This window comes from Lepidothrix coronata, unplaced genomic scaffold (assembly GCF_001604755.1).
Source record: "Lepidothrix coronata isolate B3197 unplaced genomic scaffold, Lepidothrix_coronata-1.0 Scaffold15, whole genome shotgun sequence".
Taxonomy (NCBI): Eukaryota; Metazoa; Chordata; class Aves; order Passeriformes; family Pipridae; genus Lepidothrix; species Lepidothrix coronata.
The window spans coordinates 3,335,221-3,355,297 of record NW_016690195.1 but is presented as its reverse complement, the minus strand read 5'-3'; the positions used below and the strand labels follow the sequence as shown (position 1 = coordinate 3,355,297).

The 20,077-nt window shown below is 34.9% G+C and overlaps 1 protein-coding gene across 43 annotated transcripts in view; it reads right to left on the bottom strand.

Annotated features, from left to right (window-relative positions):
* The window catches only part of RIMS2 (regulating synaptic membrane exocytosis 2), a 448,944-nt gene that overhangs the window by 117,193 nt on the left and 311,674 nt on the right, over window positions 1–20,077 (bottom strand). For 30 of the 43 annotated variants that reach the window (XM_017806448.1, XM_017806450.1, XM_017806455.1 and 27 more), the window contains 2 exons: window positions 19,371–19,480; window positions 18,559–18,591 (listed from right to left, as the gene is read on the bottom strand). In XM_017806448.1, coding sequence (XP_017661937.1) covers window positions 18,559–18,591; window positions 19,371–19,480 — 143 coding nt within the window. The remainder of the gene's footprint in view (window positions 1–18,558; window positions 18,592–19,370; window positions 19,481–20,077) is intronic. The other 13 variants (XM_017806457.1, XM_017806461.1, XM_017806467.1 and 10 more) reach the window with 1 other exon arrangement.

Sequence of the window (20,077 nt, the reverse complement as noted above, 5' to 3'; positions counted from 1 at the left end):
GTCGCTGGAGTTCCCTTTCCCCCTCCCTCAAGACGTCGGAATGGTTCTTCAGATGGAGATGGAACTAGAACTGGGCTCCCCCACGTCGTGGGTGGGGAAAGGGATCCAGACATTGTACTTTGAATCTGTCATGCAATAGTTCAAACAGCTGGAAAAGAAGATACATCACATTCTGATTCTGATTCTTATGACCAGTTCTTGGTTTATCCTGTAACTTCCTCTGATGCATCAAAAAGTCAGGGAACAGGAAATGCAAGTACATGTCTGGCCTTTTAGCTAGGTTTCCTAATTCCTAGGTTAGAGTCAAGCCAGATTTTGCTGCTCTTCAGTTCTGACTCTTGCACTTTCAGCTGTACAGTAGTTCAGCTTCAACAAAAATCTTGGAAATTATCAGTATGTAGGTGAGCCTAAAACTGAGACTACAGCATTAATTTAGGAGGTGACACAGTTGGCCAATCTTGTAAACTTTAAATTCTGTGATTGGTAAAAATGTTGTTATTAGAATGAGACAACTAATATGCCCAATAGAGAGATATATGCACCCCAAAATCAAATATAGGTATTCTTGGAACTCAAAAATTCCCATCCACTCAAATAAATGTGGATCAACCTTTAAATATAGGATGAAACCTGCTATATAAACATCCCTTTCCCTTTTCCTTTCCCTGCTCTTCTCTCTCTTCTTTCTTTACACCTTGCAGTGTGCTTGCCTTTCACAAGTGCATAAATTAATGTGATTAAGACCTTTCATTATCTGATGCAGAAGACAGAATTATCATCATCATTGCTATTACTAGGTTTAATTTTATTGCTATGCATTTGTAGGAACAAAGATAGTTGAATAATTGAACTTGATGTTTTGGGTGAAAAAAGTTTGTGACAGTTTCAAAATGGAGGAAAGAAGAGTTCTTTTAGATTTGAGAACTCCAACTATATGGAGATATCAAATGCAGTCTGTATAAAAAATTATATCACAACATTATTTCTGCCATGTCTGATAGTGCAATAAAGTTTCAGATTCAAGTCTTTAGAAGACAATTTTTCCACCATACATGCAGTAGATACCTTGGTTTGGTCAACTAAATAAGACTCAGCATAAATCATACTTGGATCCCTGAGGCTTTTACAAACACATAAGTCATAATAAAATCCAAAACTAAAAAGCAGGCTTAGTCTAATATTGTGCCAGAACACTTCTTTTCTAATGCATGTGCATTCTAACACAATTTTTTACAAAAGCAGATCTATTTTGGCTATTCTAAAACAGAACTATGTAATCTAAATGGTCTCTACATACTAAAAATTTCACACCAAAGTGAAAAAAATAGGTACATCAAGCACACACGCATTACAAAAGCATGAAATGTGTTTTTATAGTCTCATGCTTTCATGTGGTTTTCCAAACCCTGACAAACCTGTCTCAGAATGGTGTTTCTTTTTCGGCAATGGTTTGTCATCAGTTATTGTACCATTCACCTTTTTCTGCTGGTCCTCCCATGTTACTTCTAGCACAAACCAAAAAAAAAAATCAGAAATATTATGTAACTTACATTATAAGACACCTAATATCATTTGGGATAACTTGATCTAAACAAATGTGTTATCATTAACATGGCAAAAATTCAAATTAATTCTTAGAGGCCTGTGGTGAATAGAATTAGTACACATCTTAAACATTCTGGAACAGAACAACTTATATGAAAGTTAGTATCTGTGTAACCTGTCAAATATTCTGCTCTCTTTGATATTTAACAATTGGTATAAAAAACAGAGGCTTGTTTACAAAGTATTTTGGTCCGTTTTTAAAAGTTATTACTCTACATTCTATAGCTTCTTGCATTATCTCTGTGTTTCTGTAAATTATAAAGGAAGTTAGAACTATTTTGGTAAAAACATCTTTGCAAAGGTATAATTAAAAAAGACACCAACCAACCAAAACATGAAAAAAAAACCCAAAAAAACCCCAAACAAACAAAAAACCAAACCAAAACAAAAAACCCAAAACAAACAAAACAAACAAACAAACCAAACAAACCAAACAAAACACAAAAAAACCCCAAACCAACCAAACAAACCAAACAAACCAAACAAAACACAAAAAAAACCCAAAACAAACAAAAAAAAAAACATAAAAGAGCAATAATGCATATTTACTTAAAGTTGACAAAATATGTTTAAGAATTAATTTTTAAGATAAAACCACATTGGATTTACTTTCTAAATCTGGAATTTGATTTAAATTCAGTCTTTAATTTAGGCAGATTAAATTACTCAATAAAAACTGTCTTTCTAATTATGGATCCTGTAACTGAAATTGGCATTTCTGATCTAACCACTCAGGGAAAAAGCTATAGATAGATGCGTGTCCACTGCTCCAGAAAGACTACATTCTCTCAAGTTGCAAGATGATAGTCTTTCTGAAGTTGCCAAACATTTTTTCCTACACTTTAATTCTCTATCTTCTAACCAACTGGATGGTTAACATAGTATTATCAGTTTTAAATCTTTTGGTATCTCTTGCCAAAACCAAATCTAGACCAATTAACAGGACAGATTCAATACCCTAAACTCCATTTTTGCTTTGGGCTGTTAAGAATCTGCTTATTTTGCTGATCCCACAATGTGAAGTACCTCACAACCAGTGCCCACAGACGTTATCACTTTTATAGCCACATAAATAGCCAGTGATGGAGACTAATATGATAGATATGGAAAACAGTTTTTATCTTACACATCCAAAAATAAATTGACATATTAGCCTACGACTCTTTTTACTATTTTCCTTTTTAAAGGAGACTTATGGATATCTAGCATTCAAAAAATAAGCACGTAAAATTGTTATCTGTAGGTATCCTGCAGCCTTCTTATCTGTGGCTGTTGCTGGCCCATGACAGGCTTGTCCTAGAAAAGGCTGCTGTCCTATAAAAGGCTCCTTTGATTTTTGAAAGGGATGGAGATGTAGGCTTTAAGTAATGCATCAGTAAAATTGTCACTATAATGATTTCATGACTCCACAGATATGCACACTGAAACAGAAACTATCACCTTTGAAGTACCATGTGCACTAAGTACTAAATGAGAAATTTCAAAGGGAACATTCTGTTACAAAACTGTGGAAATAAAATCTTATTATGATTCTTCCTAGAAAAAATGTGATTCTTCCTTTTATCTCTATGAAAATACACAGTTAGCAATAAAATATCTACTGATGTCATTTATTCTTCCCTTTTCTTGAATGAGTCCAGAAGTGTCTTCTTAAAAAAATTCAATGATTTCTGTAAAACTACCTTTGTATTTAAGGAGTAGTCACTTCTAGGAAAAAAATACCATTAGACTATAATTTAGGTCAAATAGTGGAGATAATACTTAGAATAACAAAAAAAGTAGGCAGACAGTATTCTACAACACGGGATTTTTTCAGGATATATAACAAATAATCTAAATACTGAAGAATATGAGGAAGCCCAGTGATTTCCATGCCAGCTTTATGCAGATTTTCCCTCTTTCTGACTCTCAGTCAGTTCTTTTCAGAACTCCTGATTCAGTTCAGAACCTAGAAACTGTAGTTTGCTCAGGGTTTGAACTGGAATGGTGCAGCAGTATGCAGAAGTACAGGATGATGCAGCAAAACACCAGATGCTAATGATGACAAGTTTTCTTATGCAAATGCTTCCCTCCTCCCTTGTTTTCTGTATACTACAAACAGTAATAGCCCTTTTCATATCTACCTTTTACTTGAAACATTTATATATATTTTCTCTTTTACTGGAATTTGCCTTTTTTTCATTAAATCCCCTCAGCTTTTATCTCCTTTTCAGCACCTCAAATTTCTGTGAACCAATTTTTATCAGTGCAAATCTCATTTTAGACTTTTAATTAGGTTATCATAAAGTCTTCACTTTTTCATTAGGACATACTTAATTTAGTCATCTTTTACTGCAAATGAAAAGTCCTCAGAACTTCTTTCTATTTTTAATTTTATGCAATGAATGCTGAGAAAGAAATTGTGTTATTAATAATGTATGGTGACAACTACCATAAAAATAAATCAAAAGTGGATTTGGTTAGTGCTTCTTAAACACAAAGCAGCCCAATAAGAAGTCATTAAAACTGTGGGATAATCTGTCAAAAGCTGAGAAACTGTTTTGAATCAGATACTCGAGATCTTTAACTCATGCATTAAGAATAGAGGAATAATAATTAGTTAAGGCTAAACTCACTGCATACAAGTTTGATTTTACAAAACAAAGTCCCTAAGAAAATTAAAAAGAGCCATCAATCTCTAGAGTTCACACAGAGAGAAATACTCTCAGCTGTGTCAAACCTCTACTAGGTGAAAGAAAAAGGCTTCAAATCATTGTATGTGAATCATCTCAGACGTACTAAATTATATCTGGAATGAATCCAGTCCCACCTTGCACCACCAGCATGCTGCTAATGGGACCAAGGCCAACTTCAAATGACACAAAGTCAGCAACGAAGACTTTATGCCAAACTGATGTCATTCCTACATCAGGGAAACCTTCAGGTGCCTCAGTAAAACAGTGCTGATACTCCCCTACCCCGATGTAACAGAAACTAGAATCATCCAATATCTGAAAAAAAGCAACAACATACATAGTCTTTTTCTGACTAATACAGACCAAGACCTCCAAGTAACATTCCACAGCCAATCTGAGGACATAATCTTTTAGCTTCCTTTTTTTGGCACATTAACAGTTAATCAGTTAATTAAACAGTTAGTTTTTTTCTCCATACAATAGAAGAATATTTTACAGAATAATCCTGTACATTAGAGGACAAGGCATTTATCTGAGACATGATGATCCGTCTTCCCTTCAAAAACTGAAATGCTTCTTAGAAGATTGTCTTGAATGCTGGCAAAGCATGGACAATATAAAGGCACAGACAGCGCCTTGCACATGTGTTCATGTGCACACATACACACACACCCCCTTCACAGGAAAATAATATGCAGAATCAACAAATGAATGCCAGGAATTGTTATAACACCTTAAATAAATTGTTGCTCATAAATGGCTATCTAAGCATCACTTGTATCATTGTTTTAATGAATACAGCATTCCAATAAAATTTCTGATATATCTTAATTATTTATTGTTTCAATTTCATCATCCTTACAGAACTACACATTCTGCAAAAAAACCCTAAGCAAACAAAAAATAAAAAACCCTAAACCTTGAGCTTCATTTCCTGGGACTGCAGCTGGAATATATTAAAAGCACTTTGGAAGTCATTAGGTAAGCAATAAAAGGTACTGCAACATTTCATATTATTGTTATTAGTATAAAGAAGATGAAAGTGCACTGTAGGTTACTCTTTAGTACAGAAATGCTTTTTTCAAATTGACTTCAAAGCTACATGAATTATTTGTAGCTATAAATCACTTAAGCCTAGTCCCATAGCAGTCTCTTCTCATCATATTCCCTACCTGCAAATCTAGTCAATTCTGTTCTAAATTTATATTTAAAATGTTTTACTAGTTGATTCCTCTATATGGGGAATAAATTGATTTGAATCTTCTATTGCTTATTTTTAATAAAAATTGTAGACATACTCAAGCAAGGTCTCACAGAACACATGTTGCAATAGCACTCACTAAAATCATAGCCTACCTTTAGCTAAAAATCAGACTTTTATAAATATAATAGAGTTGTAAAACATGAAGAAAGACCAGAAAAACATTAATACTCCAGGTTACATAGAAGAAAAAATACTGTCAGTTAATGGTACATTAAACATGTGTACATTAATATTTAGTAAAGTATATTTAAATAACACAAAGATATTATTTTTAAGCCACTATCAAGGCTTTTTTCCCAGGACCATTTGGGGCATGGGGAGGGTTTCTTTGTTTGTTTCATATCTTTTACCATGTTTTTAAAATATGGCAGTTTTGCTCCCTCTTCTGGTTGTATGCCTGAAACACGTTAGACACGGATGCGATACAGCTGACCCCTTTTATCAACAGGAGTATTTGGAACACCCCAGAAGAGCAGCTCTACTCGTCCTACTTATAGCCCTTTCCCCCAGCACCCACACCTGGTCTGCTGAAGACCAGACACTGGGCTAGATGGATTTTTAGTAAGTGTTGGTATGGTTATCCTCATACTGCTGCAAAAGGTAAACACGAGGAAAGCCAAAATATCTCCAGAATTTAATGAATAATGAATTCAAACAAGGAAAATTACAAGTAATGACCAAAATAAATGTGGAGCAAAATACAAGCTTCTGCTCTACACCTCTCTTCCATAATCTCTCTTCAGTTTGCATTACCATTCCCTGGGTGTCAGCAAGTACTCTGTGCACGCAAGAAAATGTGAACAGCCTACAAATGCACTCTGCAGAATGCAGAAGTAAGGTTTAGCTTGGTATAGGGTTTGAGATCTTTGATCCATGTTATTTTTATATTTACTGAAAAAGGTGCAATCTTATAGCAAACCTTCAAGCATTTTCAATGCAGAAAGATAATTTTTTACTATATGATCTTGCATCTCTCTCATACACACACACACAAACACACACATACAAAAAAAAGCTCTGCAAGCAATCACAGGTGTTCTACCCTTTTTCAGTGCAGTTAAGACTGAAGCTCATGGCATAATTCTAAAATGTCAAGAAAATATTTAGTTCAAAAAATTATTCTGAAACTAAGTCAGTAGCTTTAAGCATTAATACCAACCAATAAAGAAAAGATAATAAATGGCTTACACAAAGATGAAAAATATAGATTTGTTTCTTCAGAAAGTTCTAGGTTCTTCTGAACATCAATTACTAATAATTGATTACATAATTACATATAATTACATATAAGTTTTCTTATTGCTCAAATTTACATGCAAATTTTACATGCATCTTTACATGCAAATACTCTCTGCACTGAAACACCTGCTTTATTTTTCTGCATTACTTATTAAAATGTTAAATTAGCAACCAAACTGTGTTTAACAAGCAGACAAAATAACATCCCATTGCCATGTTTTAGAAATGCTACTCAATATTGTGATGTAGTTTTGAAAGATGCAACCTCACATTTTTATAAATATGTCAAATTTGAAGGTATTTATTGACAAGTTATTAGTTAGACTCATTATCATCTGTCATATTTCCCAGATAGTTTTAGAGCTAAATTTGTAAAATAGCTGCTGATATAACGAATTTCAATAGAATGTAGGTTCTTCTACCTGGAGCATCTTATGGGTACTTTACTTCTACTGTTTTGTGGTGTTGTGGGTTTTTTAATTTCAGTATTTTCCCAGCCTGCAGATTGCCTACAACTACCACAGTCTGAACAGATTTATACCTTATTTAAACCTTATTTTGCTTGAACTAGGATTTAATTAAAATGTAGTATTTCTCTAGGTGCTCATAACACATATGAATATGTTAAGTACTCTCACAGCACACATAAAACACATTCAGTATCATTTCTCATGCAAAATTTAGAAGCTGTTGTGGTCTCTTAGTGAAGTCTAGAGTCAGGCGGCCAGAGGAACAGAAAGCACAAAAGAGACTCATGGCAGTCATATTTAGTAGTTCAGGCAAAGTGTAGGCCCCATTTCCAGGAATCCAAATGGTCTTAGATGGAAGAAGATGCTCGGGTCAGTCACCAGGATGAGAGTGCCCTCTGCCATGACAGCTACATGCTTGTTTTTCAAAAAAGTGTATTCGAACACTACTTCTGCAAGTCAGTTAAGCAGGTTGATCTGTCATCACTTCTTTGACTGGGGTCCCTTTATTCTGCCTAGTTTGGCTTCAGTCACATAAATTCTTTAGATTGTGTCTAAACTGTTCAACAGGTTTGGAATACAGCACACTTTCAATTCTACTCCTCTGTGCATCCAGACTGCTCACAGAGTGGTGGGGCTCCCATGTATGTGGAAACCAGAGTGCATAAAAGAGGGAGGACTCAGTGACTTGAGTCTAGTCTTGCTACAGACTTAAGACACAAATAGGCTCCAGACGCTTCTCTATCTGGGAGATGAGAATTGGAAGGCATTTTTGATTCCCATAATATAGACAAAGCTATAATGTAATCCCATAAAATATTCTAGAGAGTGAGGGAACTGATAACTTGAAAGGCTTAAAATTTTGCTTTGATAGCTACATCATCTACTATGCACCCTAAATTAAGACAGTAAAGGACAGAATTGCCTGGATCCTTTTCCCACTGTCTTAGCTTGAGTTGCCCCTTTGGGAGCCGGGGAGGGTCTAGAGGCCTAGAGGTGATTGTGTCCCAGGAGGGCTCCCCCTGAAGAACCAATCTCTTCTTGTTCGCTCCTGGAAAATTAGATATACACAACAACCGGAAAGTGTTGGCAGAGTTGGCAGAGTTGGCAGAGTTGGCAGAGTTGGCAGTCAGTCTGCTGTTGTGTCTGAGTGTGTGTGTGAGTGAGGGCCCAGGGGTGGCAGGGCCCCCTTCCTTTCTCCCCCTGGGAAGAGGGGCCCTGGCCCCACAGCTCTGGCCAAGCCAATGCTGCTGGAGGCAGCATTGGAGTGCATATGTGTTGTGAGGGAAGAGACTCACAACTGCTGAGGTAAGAGGGAGAGAGGCAGGCCTTCAGCCAAGCCCTCTCTCCCCCTTTGCAGCCAGGCTGCGGTCAGCTCTGGACAGTTATAACTGGGCTGAACACCTGTAGCGAAAGCTGAGTGGGGGCTTTTCCCCCTCACCGTAGGTGGGAGTGGATGTAAGACTTCGTATTTTGAAGCTGAGCCAAAGAGGACAGGCTGAGAAGCCTGCTCAGTGCCAGGAGAAAAAACTCCAGGCGAAATTGGAGACAGGCCAGAGAGAGGCTCGGAGGGTGCCCTGCAGAAGTTTGGCTGGGGGCAGCCAAAAACTGAGGGAGGAGGAATGATTCCCGGGACACATGCACGTGACAAGCCGAGCTGAACAGCAGCAGCTACGGAGGGAGAGTCACACAGCAGAGATTGGCACAAAACCAAGGAGGACAGACTCAGAGCTACCTTCTTGGACTTTGTGAGGAAGAAAAGACCTCAGAAAAGAGCTAGAGGTTGATGGAGAGTGATCAGCGAAACCCTTCTCCCTGATACCCTAATGAGAGAAAGACTGTTTACCTATCAGCCTGAGGGTTTTCTCCTGAACTGATTGAGGGAGGGGCTCGAGGGATGATAGAAGTGTGTTAATATTGTATATGTATAGTTTCTTTTAGTTTGTACAGTATTTATTTGTATAGGAATAAATGTATATATTTCCCTTCCCCCATACAGAGGTGTGCCTGCCTGAAAATTTCTCTTCAGTGTTGAGGTAAATTGTGGGAAGGTGGGGGGAAGCTTGGAGATTGGATTTTTGTGGGGGTAAAACCACCACACTCACAAACTCAAATAATCAAAAGATATCATACAAAATACATGCAAGAGAAATGCAAAAGATCTGAGGAAAATTGGAAAGGAATAGTGGTTTTGGTAAGAAATATTTGAAATCAGATATTAGGCACTGATTATTCTCTTGGAGAAAAGAGCTCTGCAGAAGAAATTTCTAAAGCATGAAATGGACACCTTAGAGAAATTAATAAAAATATGAAAAGAAACTATCTTAAATACAGGTTAGTACAATTTGTTTTATTGTGCAATGGACATCTTTCAGGCTCTATAATTAATTATATAAAATATTGGTTTTGTCAGCCTTGTCAAATGAGTGGCAAAAGTCTACAACTTTATTATGACTGGAATTTAGATCTTAAAAGTGTGACACTGAACTATCTGGTAATTTGCCCTGCGTTACAATTACAGCAGCAGATTCCCAGCATTTTAATTCATTCAGGACTATGCTGGCATAGCCACCAGAGTAAGCGAGGTGACCCCATGCATTGCTGTGATGGGCTCATGACATGGCACCCTCTCTGCAAAGGCACCTCATTCTGTCTTGCCTACACCTGATAATAAGGGACATATTAAAACTGTTTTCCCTCCCACAGAATGAAGTAGCAGAGGCAAAACTCAATCCCTGCTCTCTTGAGCTCTGTATTCTCTCTGCTAAATTAATTGTTCTAGGGAGTAGAGAGCTAGGAATAGTCCAAAATAGTGCAGCTGGGTCTGTACCCCATGTGGGCTTCTGGTAGAGATGGAAGTGTAAGAATGAATATCCAAATTTTAATAAATCCAAGTCACTGTCCAGATTATGCATTGTTCACTGGAAGAAGATATTGATGAGACAAAGTCTAAATGTAATATGGTTTTAGAAGTACATGGAAAAATAGTAACATATTTCTTCAAAACAATCAAAGCAATTTAGAAGCATGAACTCACATAAAACTTTAAAGTAAGCTGTTCATTGCAACTTTCTTGTTCTATTTTTTAGATAAGAAAACTAAGTCTCCATGTTAACATTTCAGTGCTTTGAATTACGCTTATATCCACAGCATTTCAAAAAGAAGAGGATATCAAACATAATACAAACTAGACAATAGAAATGATTGCTAATAACATAAGTCTTTCTCTGCCAGCATATGACAATTAAAATGGTCCATTTTTGCTAGTCAGATTAAAACGTGCCAAACTTGTAAAATATATACACAAAGGATGTAAAAGAATATAGACCTGGTAAAAAGTGGAAGACAATGCAGACAATTTTGCAGATGTCTACAAACTACTTGGCCTCTTAGGGCAAGGCAGACCGCAAATTCCAAAATGAGAAGAAATACAGAAACTATCCCGCTAGTTTTAAATAGCCAACATGATCACATGTAGTGTAAACTATAACTTCAGCAATACAGTTAGCTGTAAAAATATAAAAATCTGGAGGTTTTGATTCCAAGAAATATTTTTAAATCGTAGTTGAAAATAATTATATAGAGGAAGTAAAACAACACACTGAAATTGAACGTACGTGAACTTACTAATTTGAGCTAGAAGAACGAAGCAACACACACACATGCAGCAAAAAATAAGTAGAATTTCTAAAGCACCCACAATTCACAAGCAATATCATAATCAACTTGCCTTTTCGCCCATTAACAGGTGGGGTTTGATGTTTTTCCTCATCTTTACAACATTAAAAATAGACAATGATGATTAACAATTGGAACGGCTGCTATGACAGTGTAACTATAAGCACACACAAATGTTTTGTAAGCTAAGTGAGCACAACTCCATGCACTATGCTTGAGTTATCACAAAGTACACAGAATGAAGAATGCACAGTACACACACCACTGAACACCACAGTGACAAAACCATAACAAAAGCAAGAAAAAAGTAAATTGTACTATAATGAAAAATGGGAAGGCAAAGATCTTAAAGGACACTTTGGATGCTTAAGTGAGAACTACAATTAAAAAAAAAAAAATAAACCTTCTTTTCACTTCCCAAATCTTGAAATTACTCTAGCATCCAGATTTCTGAACAAATAATGAGTCCTTCACAGTACTTATTCCTGACTTTGTTTTGTAGAAGAAAATAGTAATCTGTATTTTCTTCTCTTAAATAACAATGGGAGTGGGGTTCAGGGCACAAGATTCAGGCACTTACACTTTTAAGCAGCATTTAGCATTTTAGGCATACATATGTATGCTAGTAATTTTTCCTACCAGCTAGTACTAAATGTGTTTCTTGCTCAGCTCATCATTTTTCACGCCATGCTTCCACCACTTTTGACATTTATTGACATGGATAACAGAATGTAACCTATTAACAATGCACGTAAAAGTTAAATTTATGCACTTATGAATCTTCCTTTGAGAAAGAAACTTAAGAACAGAAAAATGATTGAAAAAAATCTTTAGATCTCTGCATATATTTGAATGTGTATGGGGTGTTTTCTGAAATTAGAAGTTAAAATTTTATGTTTTAACCACATAGTATTTGAGTTGAGAACTATCAGTTTTCATCCCACTACCAGCTGAACTGTCTTCCAAGCAGGATGAGGGACATTATACAAAATAGTCTAAGGATTTCCATGTAATGCAGTTTCCTACTATTTTCATCATAATCTGTTTGCCTACACAAGCGAAGAAAAAAAAAAACATGTCATGATACAATAGCCTTTACTTCCCTGCTTGTAAAAATAATAAATGCAAACTAGAGAGCACCATATCTAAAAGATGTCCACCCAGATTTGTTAAGTGTGTTACTTAAGCATAGTGACAGAGTAGTTTCATAGAGAAGGATAAAAAAAGTTAAAAACTTAGGTGACTCTTTTTTCAGATTGTATTATTTTAAGCATTCACAACTGGTAAATAAACTATGCTACAATGAACTTGCTTGTGTTGTTCTTTCATAAAATGGTATAAATATTCACTGGTTTTTTCCTCAATATATTGACAAGCTGGCTGGTAAAGCTTCCCTATATGCTCAGGGGAAATCATATCTGGAGGAGATAGGCACTTGTGGTCAGACAGACCTGCCTTGACCTCTGACTCCTGAACTCCAGTACGCTTGTTTTCTTCATCTCCTGCTGCATTTGTATAAGCAAGGTATGACAGGGGGAAAAAAGCAAGACAAAAACATGCATGCTTTGTTACAAGCTGTTCAAATAAAAGATAAACATCAAACAAAAGACATCCGCAATAACATACAAACCCTCAGTCTGTGGCAGATATTATTTTTTTAGTGAATCAAAGATTAAATAAATCTTTGTGCTATTTCTTATTAATATCTCTAGTTTACTCCAATGACATCCTTCTGCAAGTAATGATGCTCATATGCAGCCCTTACTGTCTCTTGTTGCCAATTTCTTATTAAATTTTGAAGCACTGGAAAGCAGACAATAAGTACCAAAGCAGAGAAAACAGACAGATACTGTAGATAATTGGTTTAAAAGTACGTTCTTCTTGGCTTTGCTTTAGTTTTTCTAGGAATAAAAGTCTAAGCCTTCATTCTCAAACAACACATTTTAAATTGTGTATAAATAATAAACAAGTGGACACACTTAGTACCTTAATAAGTGCAGAAGAAACAATGCAAATGCTTTTCCAGCTTGGAAAAATATCCTCAATTTCCCAGATAATATGCTTTTTACCTAGATTTCATAGTAGTTAAAATGCATAAAGGAAGATGGTTTTCCACCAGTATCTACAGTTGCCTAGAGCATATCTAATTACTAGAGAACACTGAAATAGTTGGAAATTACAGTAAAAATACCATTAACTATAAGAAACACAAATATGTTTTTTATGTCATTAATAAAGAACCAAACTTTCTTTTGTGACAAAGCTCAAGAAGGTAACAACACTAATGATCCTGAAGAGCGTCGAGATGAGCAACTGGTGTACCATGTGCCTGCTTTAATTTAAATGTCAGTTATTCATTAAACAGTTTTGACATGATGCAGTACATTGTAGTTTTTCAAGGTTCAGATTTTGAATACTTATTGATTTTTGTGTTCGCTGTTCCCAGAATTCTTTTCAGTTCTCTCATTACCTGTATAACCTCATGCGCGATTAAATAGCTCATCGAATTACTCGACTTCAGGTAGCTAGCATGTAATAGTAATTTAAAAACTACTTGTTCTAGCAGGTTATTGTTAATAGAGTGAAATTTAGGCTATAATCAAAGCCAATGCAATGGAAACTAACCTGTGCATGGATTTCTGCTCTATAATTCTGTGATAAAATCATGGCATTTAAATTCCAATTAAAATCATGACATTGAAAATTCCAGTTAAAATATTCAGCAGGGATATCATCTATACACTTGAATGTATAGAAGATGTGCCTAAGACTTTAAAAAAATCAATTTCAGTAGAATTGAATTAAAGTGGTTTTGGCATGTTGGTACCCTGAAACATAAACAAACAATGGATGTTATGAGCACAGCTTTATGACTCCTCAGTCATTTTTCTTTATGCCCTTTGTGGTCTCAGACCTAGATAGTTAGATCTTCAAATTTCATAAAGCTGTTTAATTCCTCCTTTTGCCAATCCAAGAGTAAATGATAAACTATGACTTCCCTTGAAAGGTCAGAACCTTGAGCTCTTCATTTTGGTAAAATTTGTTCAAGTTTTTCTGCCAAAATCGTATCAATGCAAATAAAATATTTTAATATTCTTCAGAGGCTGAGGTCTCTGCCGCCTCTCAGGAGGGTGAACTAAGCATCCACAAGTAAAACCCAAAGGGTTTTTTTGTATTGTTGCAAATTCTTTGTTGAAGTCAAAAACCCAAGGTAGATTCAGGCAGTATCCTAAGGAACCCTTGGTACTGATGTTAACTAAACTATTCTCTTTACTTTCCTGTCAAGCACACATGATGCAAGTTATGCTGTGCAAGCACAAAGATGTCTAACATCATACAGCCAGTACCGCAGAAGTGTCCACACAAACAAATGGGTGGGTGCAAAGCTATGTGCCTTCATTTTTTAGGCTGCTGTGTTTGACTAAGTCATCAAGTTCATAGTCAAGCTGAAGGTAATCCAAGTTCCTATCCCATATTATATACATGTGATCAATCACCTTTTATAAAATAAAGTACCTATATATCATATAGTCTTAAAAACACGTGAAATCACAGCTTATAGAGGATGATAGAATTATGACCAGTGTTAATACAGGTCCTGTGTAATTGCATTAAAATAGTCTTTCTCTGTCTCCCATCAAACTGTAGGGCATTGGAAAATGCACAACAAAATTCCTTTTCATTTTGCAAAACTATGTCTCATTTAACAAAGAAATAATGTCCTGAATACGATAAAACCCCTTAAAATAAACAGCATTTCTGTCAGGGGTATCTGTGTTTCCTAATCGTTGGACTGCCTCAGTAACTCACACTCCATGCTGCATCAGTTACAACAGTACCTTGACATTGTTCTTTTTACAGATTCGAAATTGTATTTAGAGAGATATAAAAACTGGACTTATGGCTGCTAGCTATCCCTGATTAAACCTAATCAAGTATTCCTGTTAATTCCATTCATAGCTAATTTTATTCTGGAACAAGATCACCCATACCTGAAGTTAAGAGAGGACAGTTAATCAGCATTAATATCAGGCTTTAACAGCCTCTGAAATAACTTTCCCAAGACACAAGATTATTATGAGATCATGTAATTAAAGTCTGTTCCATAAACCATAAATAGAAGGGCAAATCCTCACTGAGCTCTACTGTTTGCTAAATTTCTGAGTACTTTATTTTCATATTTTAAGGTTTTATTACAATTCTTTACCTAACATAATTTTCTAGTTTTTATGATTGGATGGAGAGTTTGGGGATTTTTTTGGGGGAATGAAGAAAGAAAGGGCTATGTTTATTTTTAAGAGGAAAAGGAAAAATCTATATTAGGAAAAAATTCTCTCTGATTAGTAATTAACAACAAACTGAAAGGGTGAATACTGAATACTTTCAAGAGCACTTTATGGTGTTCCATTTTAATTAGCAACAAGCAGTGATTGATTTCATCCTTCTACCAAGGCAAGTAAGAATAAAGAAATACGCTATAGCCACATATAAATGATAAAAATCACATTAACCCTTAAGAACTATAAATATTGCAGTATTCACTTATTGTCTGTAGTGCTAATAATAGAGAACACTTAAGAGTAAATAAACATTTCACATGCTAAAAACAATTTCAATCGTTTTCCTCCAAATGTTCATTTAAACAAGATAGCTCTAGAACAATTTAAAGATATACAAGCAAATATTCAGCTGGAAAAAAAAAGTGTTCTGGCAATTCAGTAGTGAAAATTCGATAAAAACTTAAGTGGTCCCAGACGTCTTTTCAGAACTACTTTCCAACTACCTAACATGAAAATATACTAAACTAACAAAGGCTAAAGCAAAATTCAAACTGCCTAGATGCTATGGTATACCTTGGGTAAATTAGATAATTATATGCATTTCATAAATACTCAGCCTTTCTTTTGAACAGGTAAATCTGACACTGGAAGTAACACAGCAGTGGGAAGTTAAGGAATTAGGCAAAATACCATGATGATAAAAGACTGTAAATGCAATACAGATAAGTATGTTCTCCTAGAGAGTATGTGGGAGAGTATGTATGAGACAATACACTACAGATAGGAATGGTCCTTCGCAGCTACTCACAGCTACATTTCTTATGAACAAAGCTCTCTGGCTATTTCAGAATTTTGAAATGAAGTATTCTGGGGATACCTACATGCCCTGGAGCAAAATCATGCAACTACATAACTACATAACATAGTTTATGGAACTAAATCTAACCCAAATCAAGGTGTTTTAATTCTAATCCTAATTAGGAAAGCCATTACCCAGAGGGGTACTTTTTCCCTATAGATTCCTTCCCTTCCATTTCTAGTCACGCAGCCATAATCACACCATATTCCACATTCTACTGAGTACTGCACTGTAGCAAAAAAAATCTCCAACAGCAAATTACTCCCTTATTTTTACTTGAGTTCTGGTTTTTCTTCTACTACATTTTAAGAAAAGGTATGCAGTTTCAACCCTGTAACAAATACGGATTATTCAAATCTATGCAAACTAAATGAGACTACTGTAGAAGTTAACAACAGATAAGTTTTTACTTTTTTCTTTTTGTCTTTTTAAAAAATGAGATGACTTCAAATTCCTCTTTGTCTATTATGTATCTTTTATTAACTCTTTTCTTCAGTATGATTTTAACTTAATCTGGTCAACAATAAAATCACTGATTTCAAAAACAAAAAGGTTAACCTTCACGCCCTGTTTCCAAGCAATATAGAAATTCCTCTGTTTCTATAAGAGCAGAAAGGTCTGTTCTGTGACAATGACATTTTCTGGTATGGTCATTAGGCTTTCCCAACAATAGACAACCATTTTGATTAATCCAAGGGCATATAAAAACACATTAAAATCTGCTCAAATGCCTACAAAGCTTTCAGGTTTACATGATGCTTTATTTGTTAAATAATAACATAAACTCCTTCTACGATAGTCAGTGTTTCCAATTCTATTACATTTGAGTTTTTATAACTGGTACTTCATTTGCTTAAAATAACTTTCTGTAAAATTCAATTCTCCACAGTAAAAAGACTGCTACTAATCTTAATTACGTTTTGTCACTGACAGAAGTTAGGTAATCTGCTGTTCTTGCACAGCACTATTATTTTTAAAGAAAATTATTAGTCCCCTTAAAGAAAATGATTAGAAAATCCTAAAGAAGGGGAGAAAAAGCCTCAAAGGAGAACTTCACTGGTATTAGAATATAAGATCTTAATTCATGACAGAAAATTGTATAGAATTCTGTATGAAAACTGTATCTATGGAATACAATTTTAACAGGTTTTACCATCTTTATATATGTAAATTCAAAATGAAATCTATCTATTTACTGTATCTTGAGTCACTGATGATGCTTTTACTGTACATTAAAACTTCAACATCTCTGGATTTGGCAATTTTCCATAACCCAGATTTTCCAAAAGACTATTTTTTTTCAAAAGACAGACTTAAAGGAAAATATTACTCAGTCTTCAAGTAAAAACAGAGTTCCTCAAGTCCCAGCAGTACTTACCAGAGCAAACAATTCTAGCACTCCTATAAAAAATAATTATTTTATTGTATTTATTATATTTCTCTCTATAGAACCTATGAAGTAAATCATAAATAAGACTGCTACCCTCTCTAATCAAACACAGTAAAAATATGCAGTACTTCACAATTGCTGCTCTAAGGAGCTCACAGTCTAAATAGATATACTAAGCAAAGAGCAGGGAAGAATGGTAAAACATAAAAGCATATACAGCAATGACAACAAACATCATGTGATTAGATGTGATTATTTCCTGGCATATCTAGACTGTATTTCATATAAGCAATTCACAACACATAAGACGACAAAGAAATGAATATACTAGGGTGGTGATCTGAGAAAACAAGAGTTTTCTTTTCATGGAGTTTTTGTTTCCAAAATGGAAATAAATACTGTAAACATTGTAAATATTAAATTAAAAATTCTGATGAGACAGATTCAGTAATACTACATAAAGACCCTCAGTGGAATAACCAAGGACTGCAATTGATATCTTGTGGCTTGCTATTAAGTAACTTAAATGGTTTTAATGTTACAAAATATAAGGGGATTTAATTTTTAGCAAAAATATTATACCTTTTTGAAAGGTATAATTAGTTCAACTAAATTTTTCCCTATATTATTTGAAAATTACCTTGTAATTTAGCAAATGTATCACACTATAATATGTTTGCAATAAAAGCATTGTTTTGATCAAATGCATGGCTAACATTACACATGTCAAATAGCTTCAAATGCCTATATTTAAACATGTGCCTGAATATCTGCTAATCCTGGAAACGTACATACATACACAGGTTAGCTGAAATGCCCTTATTTGCTGTAGCATAAATTCTTGGTCTTTAAAAGGGTACATGTTTAGGTACTTTTCTAATGACAATCATATTTAGACAGTATTATTTATAAATTTTTCATGTAGAACCCTGTACAATTCATGAGCCACAGGTCTAAAACTAAAGACTAAATATTTATGACAATAGTTCTGACTGTATCTGTGTAATCAAGTAACATCAATTGCAGTTGGGTTTATTTTTCCCTATTTAGCCTCTGAAAAAGGCTTTCAGGTGAAAAACAAGCCCTTCTTTATGTACAGACCTTCATAAGATTCTATCTCCTTGTCTCCATTGTCTAGGGAAAGTCACAAAAACAAAACAAACAAACAAAAAAAAAAAAGGAACCAAAGCACAGGGGTTAAAAAACAACAGAAGTTTTATAAAAGATACAATATACATGTTAAGAAGGATTTAAAAAAGGAGTGTATATGGCCATTTAGACTGATTTTGCACAGCACATCTAATTATTAGAAGATGAAGGTGAATATATATTTGCTATCAAAAATGTGTTTATATACCCCTGTTTCTAAACATTTTTTGGAAAATGTCTCAATCAACCAGTGCTTTTAACAGACATTAAAGATAAGCTCAATCAGAGTACCAGTAAAATATGAATCACGAAATATCTTTCTGATCTTTTCCATTTTAAAGATTGTTACCTCTCTTCTTGCTCTTCCTGTTTCAAGAAGCAGATATTTTATATGCACGTGAACCCACAAGTGATCCACTATGTTCCCGACTCCCAAAAGAGCCAGAATTTTATCACTAAACAACACACAGAAGATCATTTCCTGAGCCTGTTGAAGTCAATGACAAAAGTCCTACTGAGTTCAGAAGGAACAGGATCATGCTAATAGTCCACCTTGGTTCATGTGTATTGCTGGTGATTCATTTCAGCCAAGAGTATTGTAGATATTAAAACATAATAGAAGAAAACACACTACAAAATACAATACTACCGTCAAATCCTAATTCTGTACACAAAAACTCAATAGATTTCAACTCTAATGGCAAAAGAAAAATAATAAATATAACCAACCTTCATGAGTAATTTGGATAAAACCACACACTTACTTCTCTCCAACGTCCCCTTGGGTGGGAGCTGCGGTAACTGCCTGCCCCTTCGCCCTACTACCGGAGTACTTGATGGACTTGTCTGAACAGACCCAGATCGAGGATGTGACCTATGAGACACATATCAAAACAAACCACAGCCTTTAAATGACAAATTCATCCGTAAATATCAAGAACTGATAACATGACTAAGTAGGCTTTACATCACTTGGGGCCCTTGCAGTCCCAGAGTGAAACTATTATCTCATTTCAGAAAAAGACCTGATTAAAAACAGAAAACTCTCCATGAAAAAGAAGCCAAACTAGGTCTGAACATCCATAAGACACTTGTTCGTACAGTCAAGCCAGAAAACGTGTTGTGTGCATATTCATGGGCATATGAATATAATACCCACATACATATAAATTTATCCACAAGTCAAATTCAATTATCTTTACTCAGCATGTATTTGCTTAAATTACATGGATTTGTCTAAACAAAGTAATAAACTGAGAAAAGACACTGATATTTGACTCTAACTCTCACTGGGGATTTGATGTTAATAACTGTAACTTCGAGAAAACAAATAATGTATTCTGCAGTTCTAAAATAAGGAGAGGCTTTACTGAACATCAACTAGAGCAAAATGCACTCATCTTTTTATTGTATTATGTTTAAGCTAAGAATAATGCATAGCAATCCTCAAAATATCAATCAGGGGTACTCA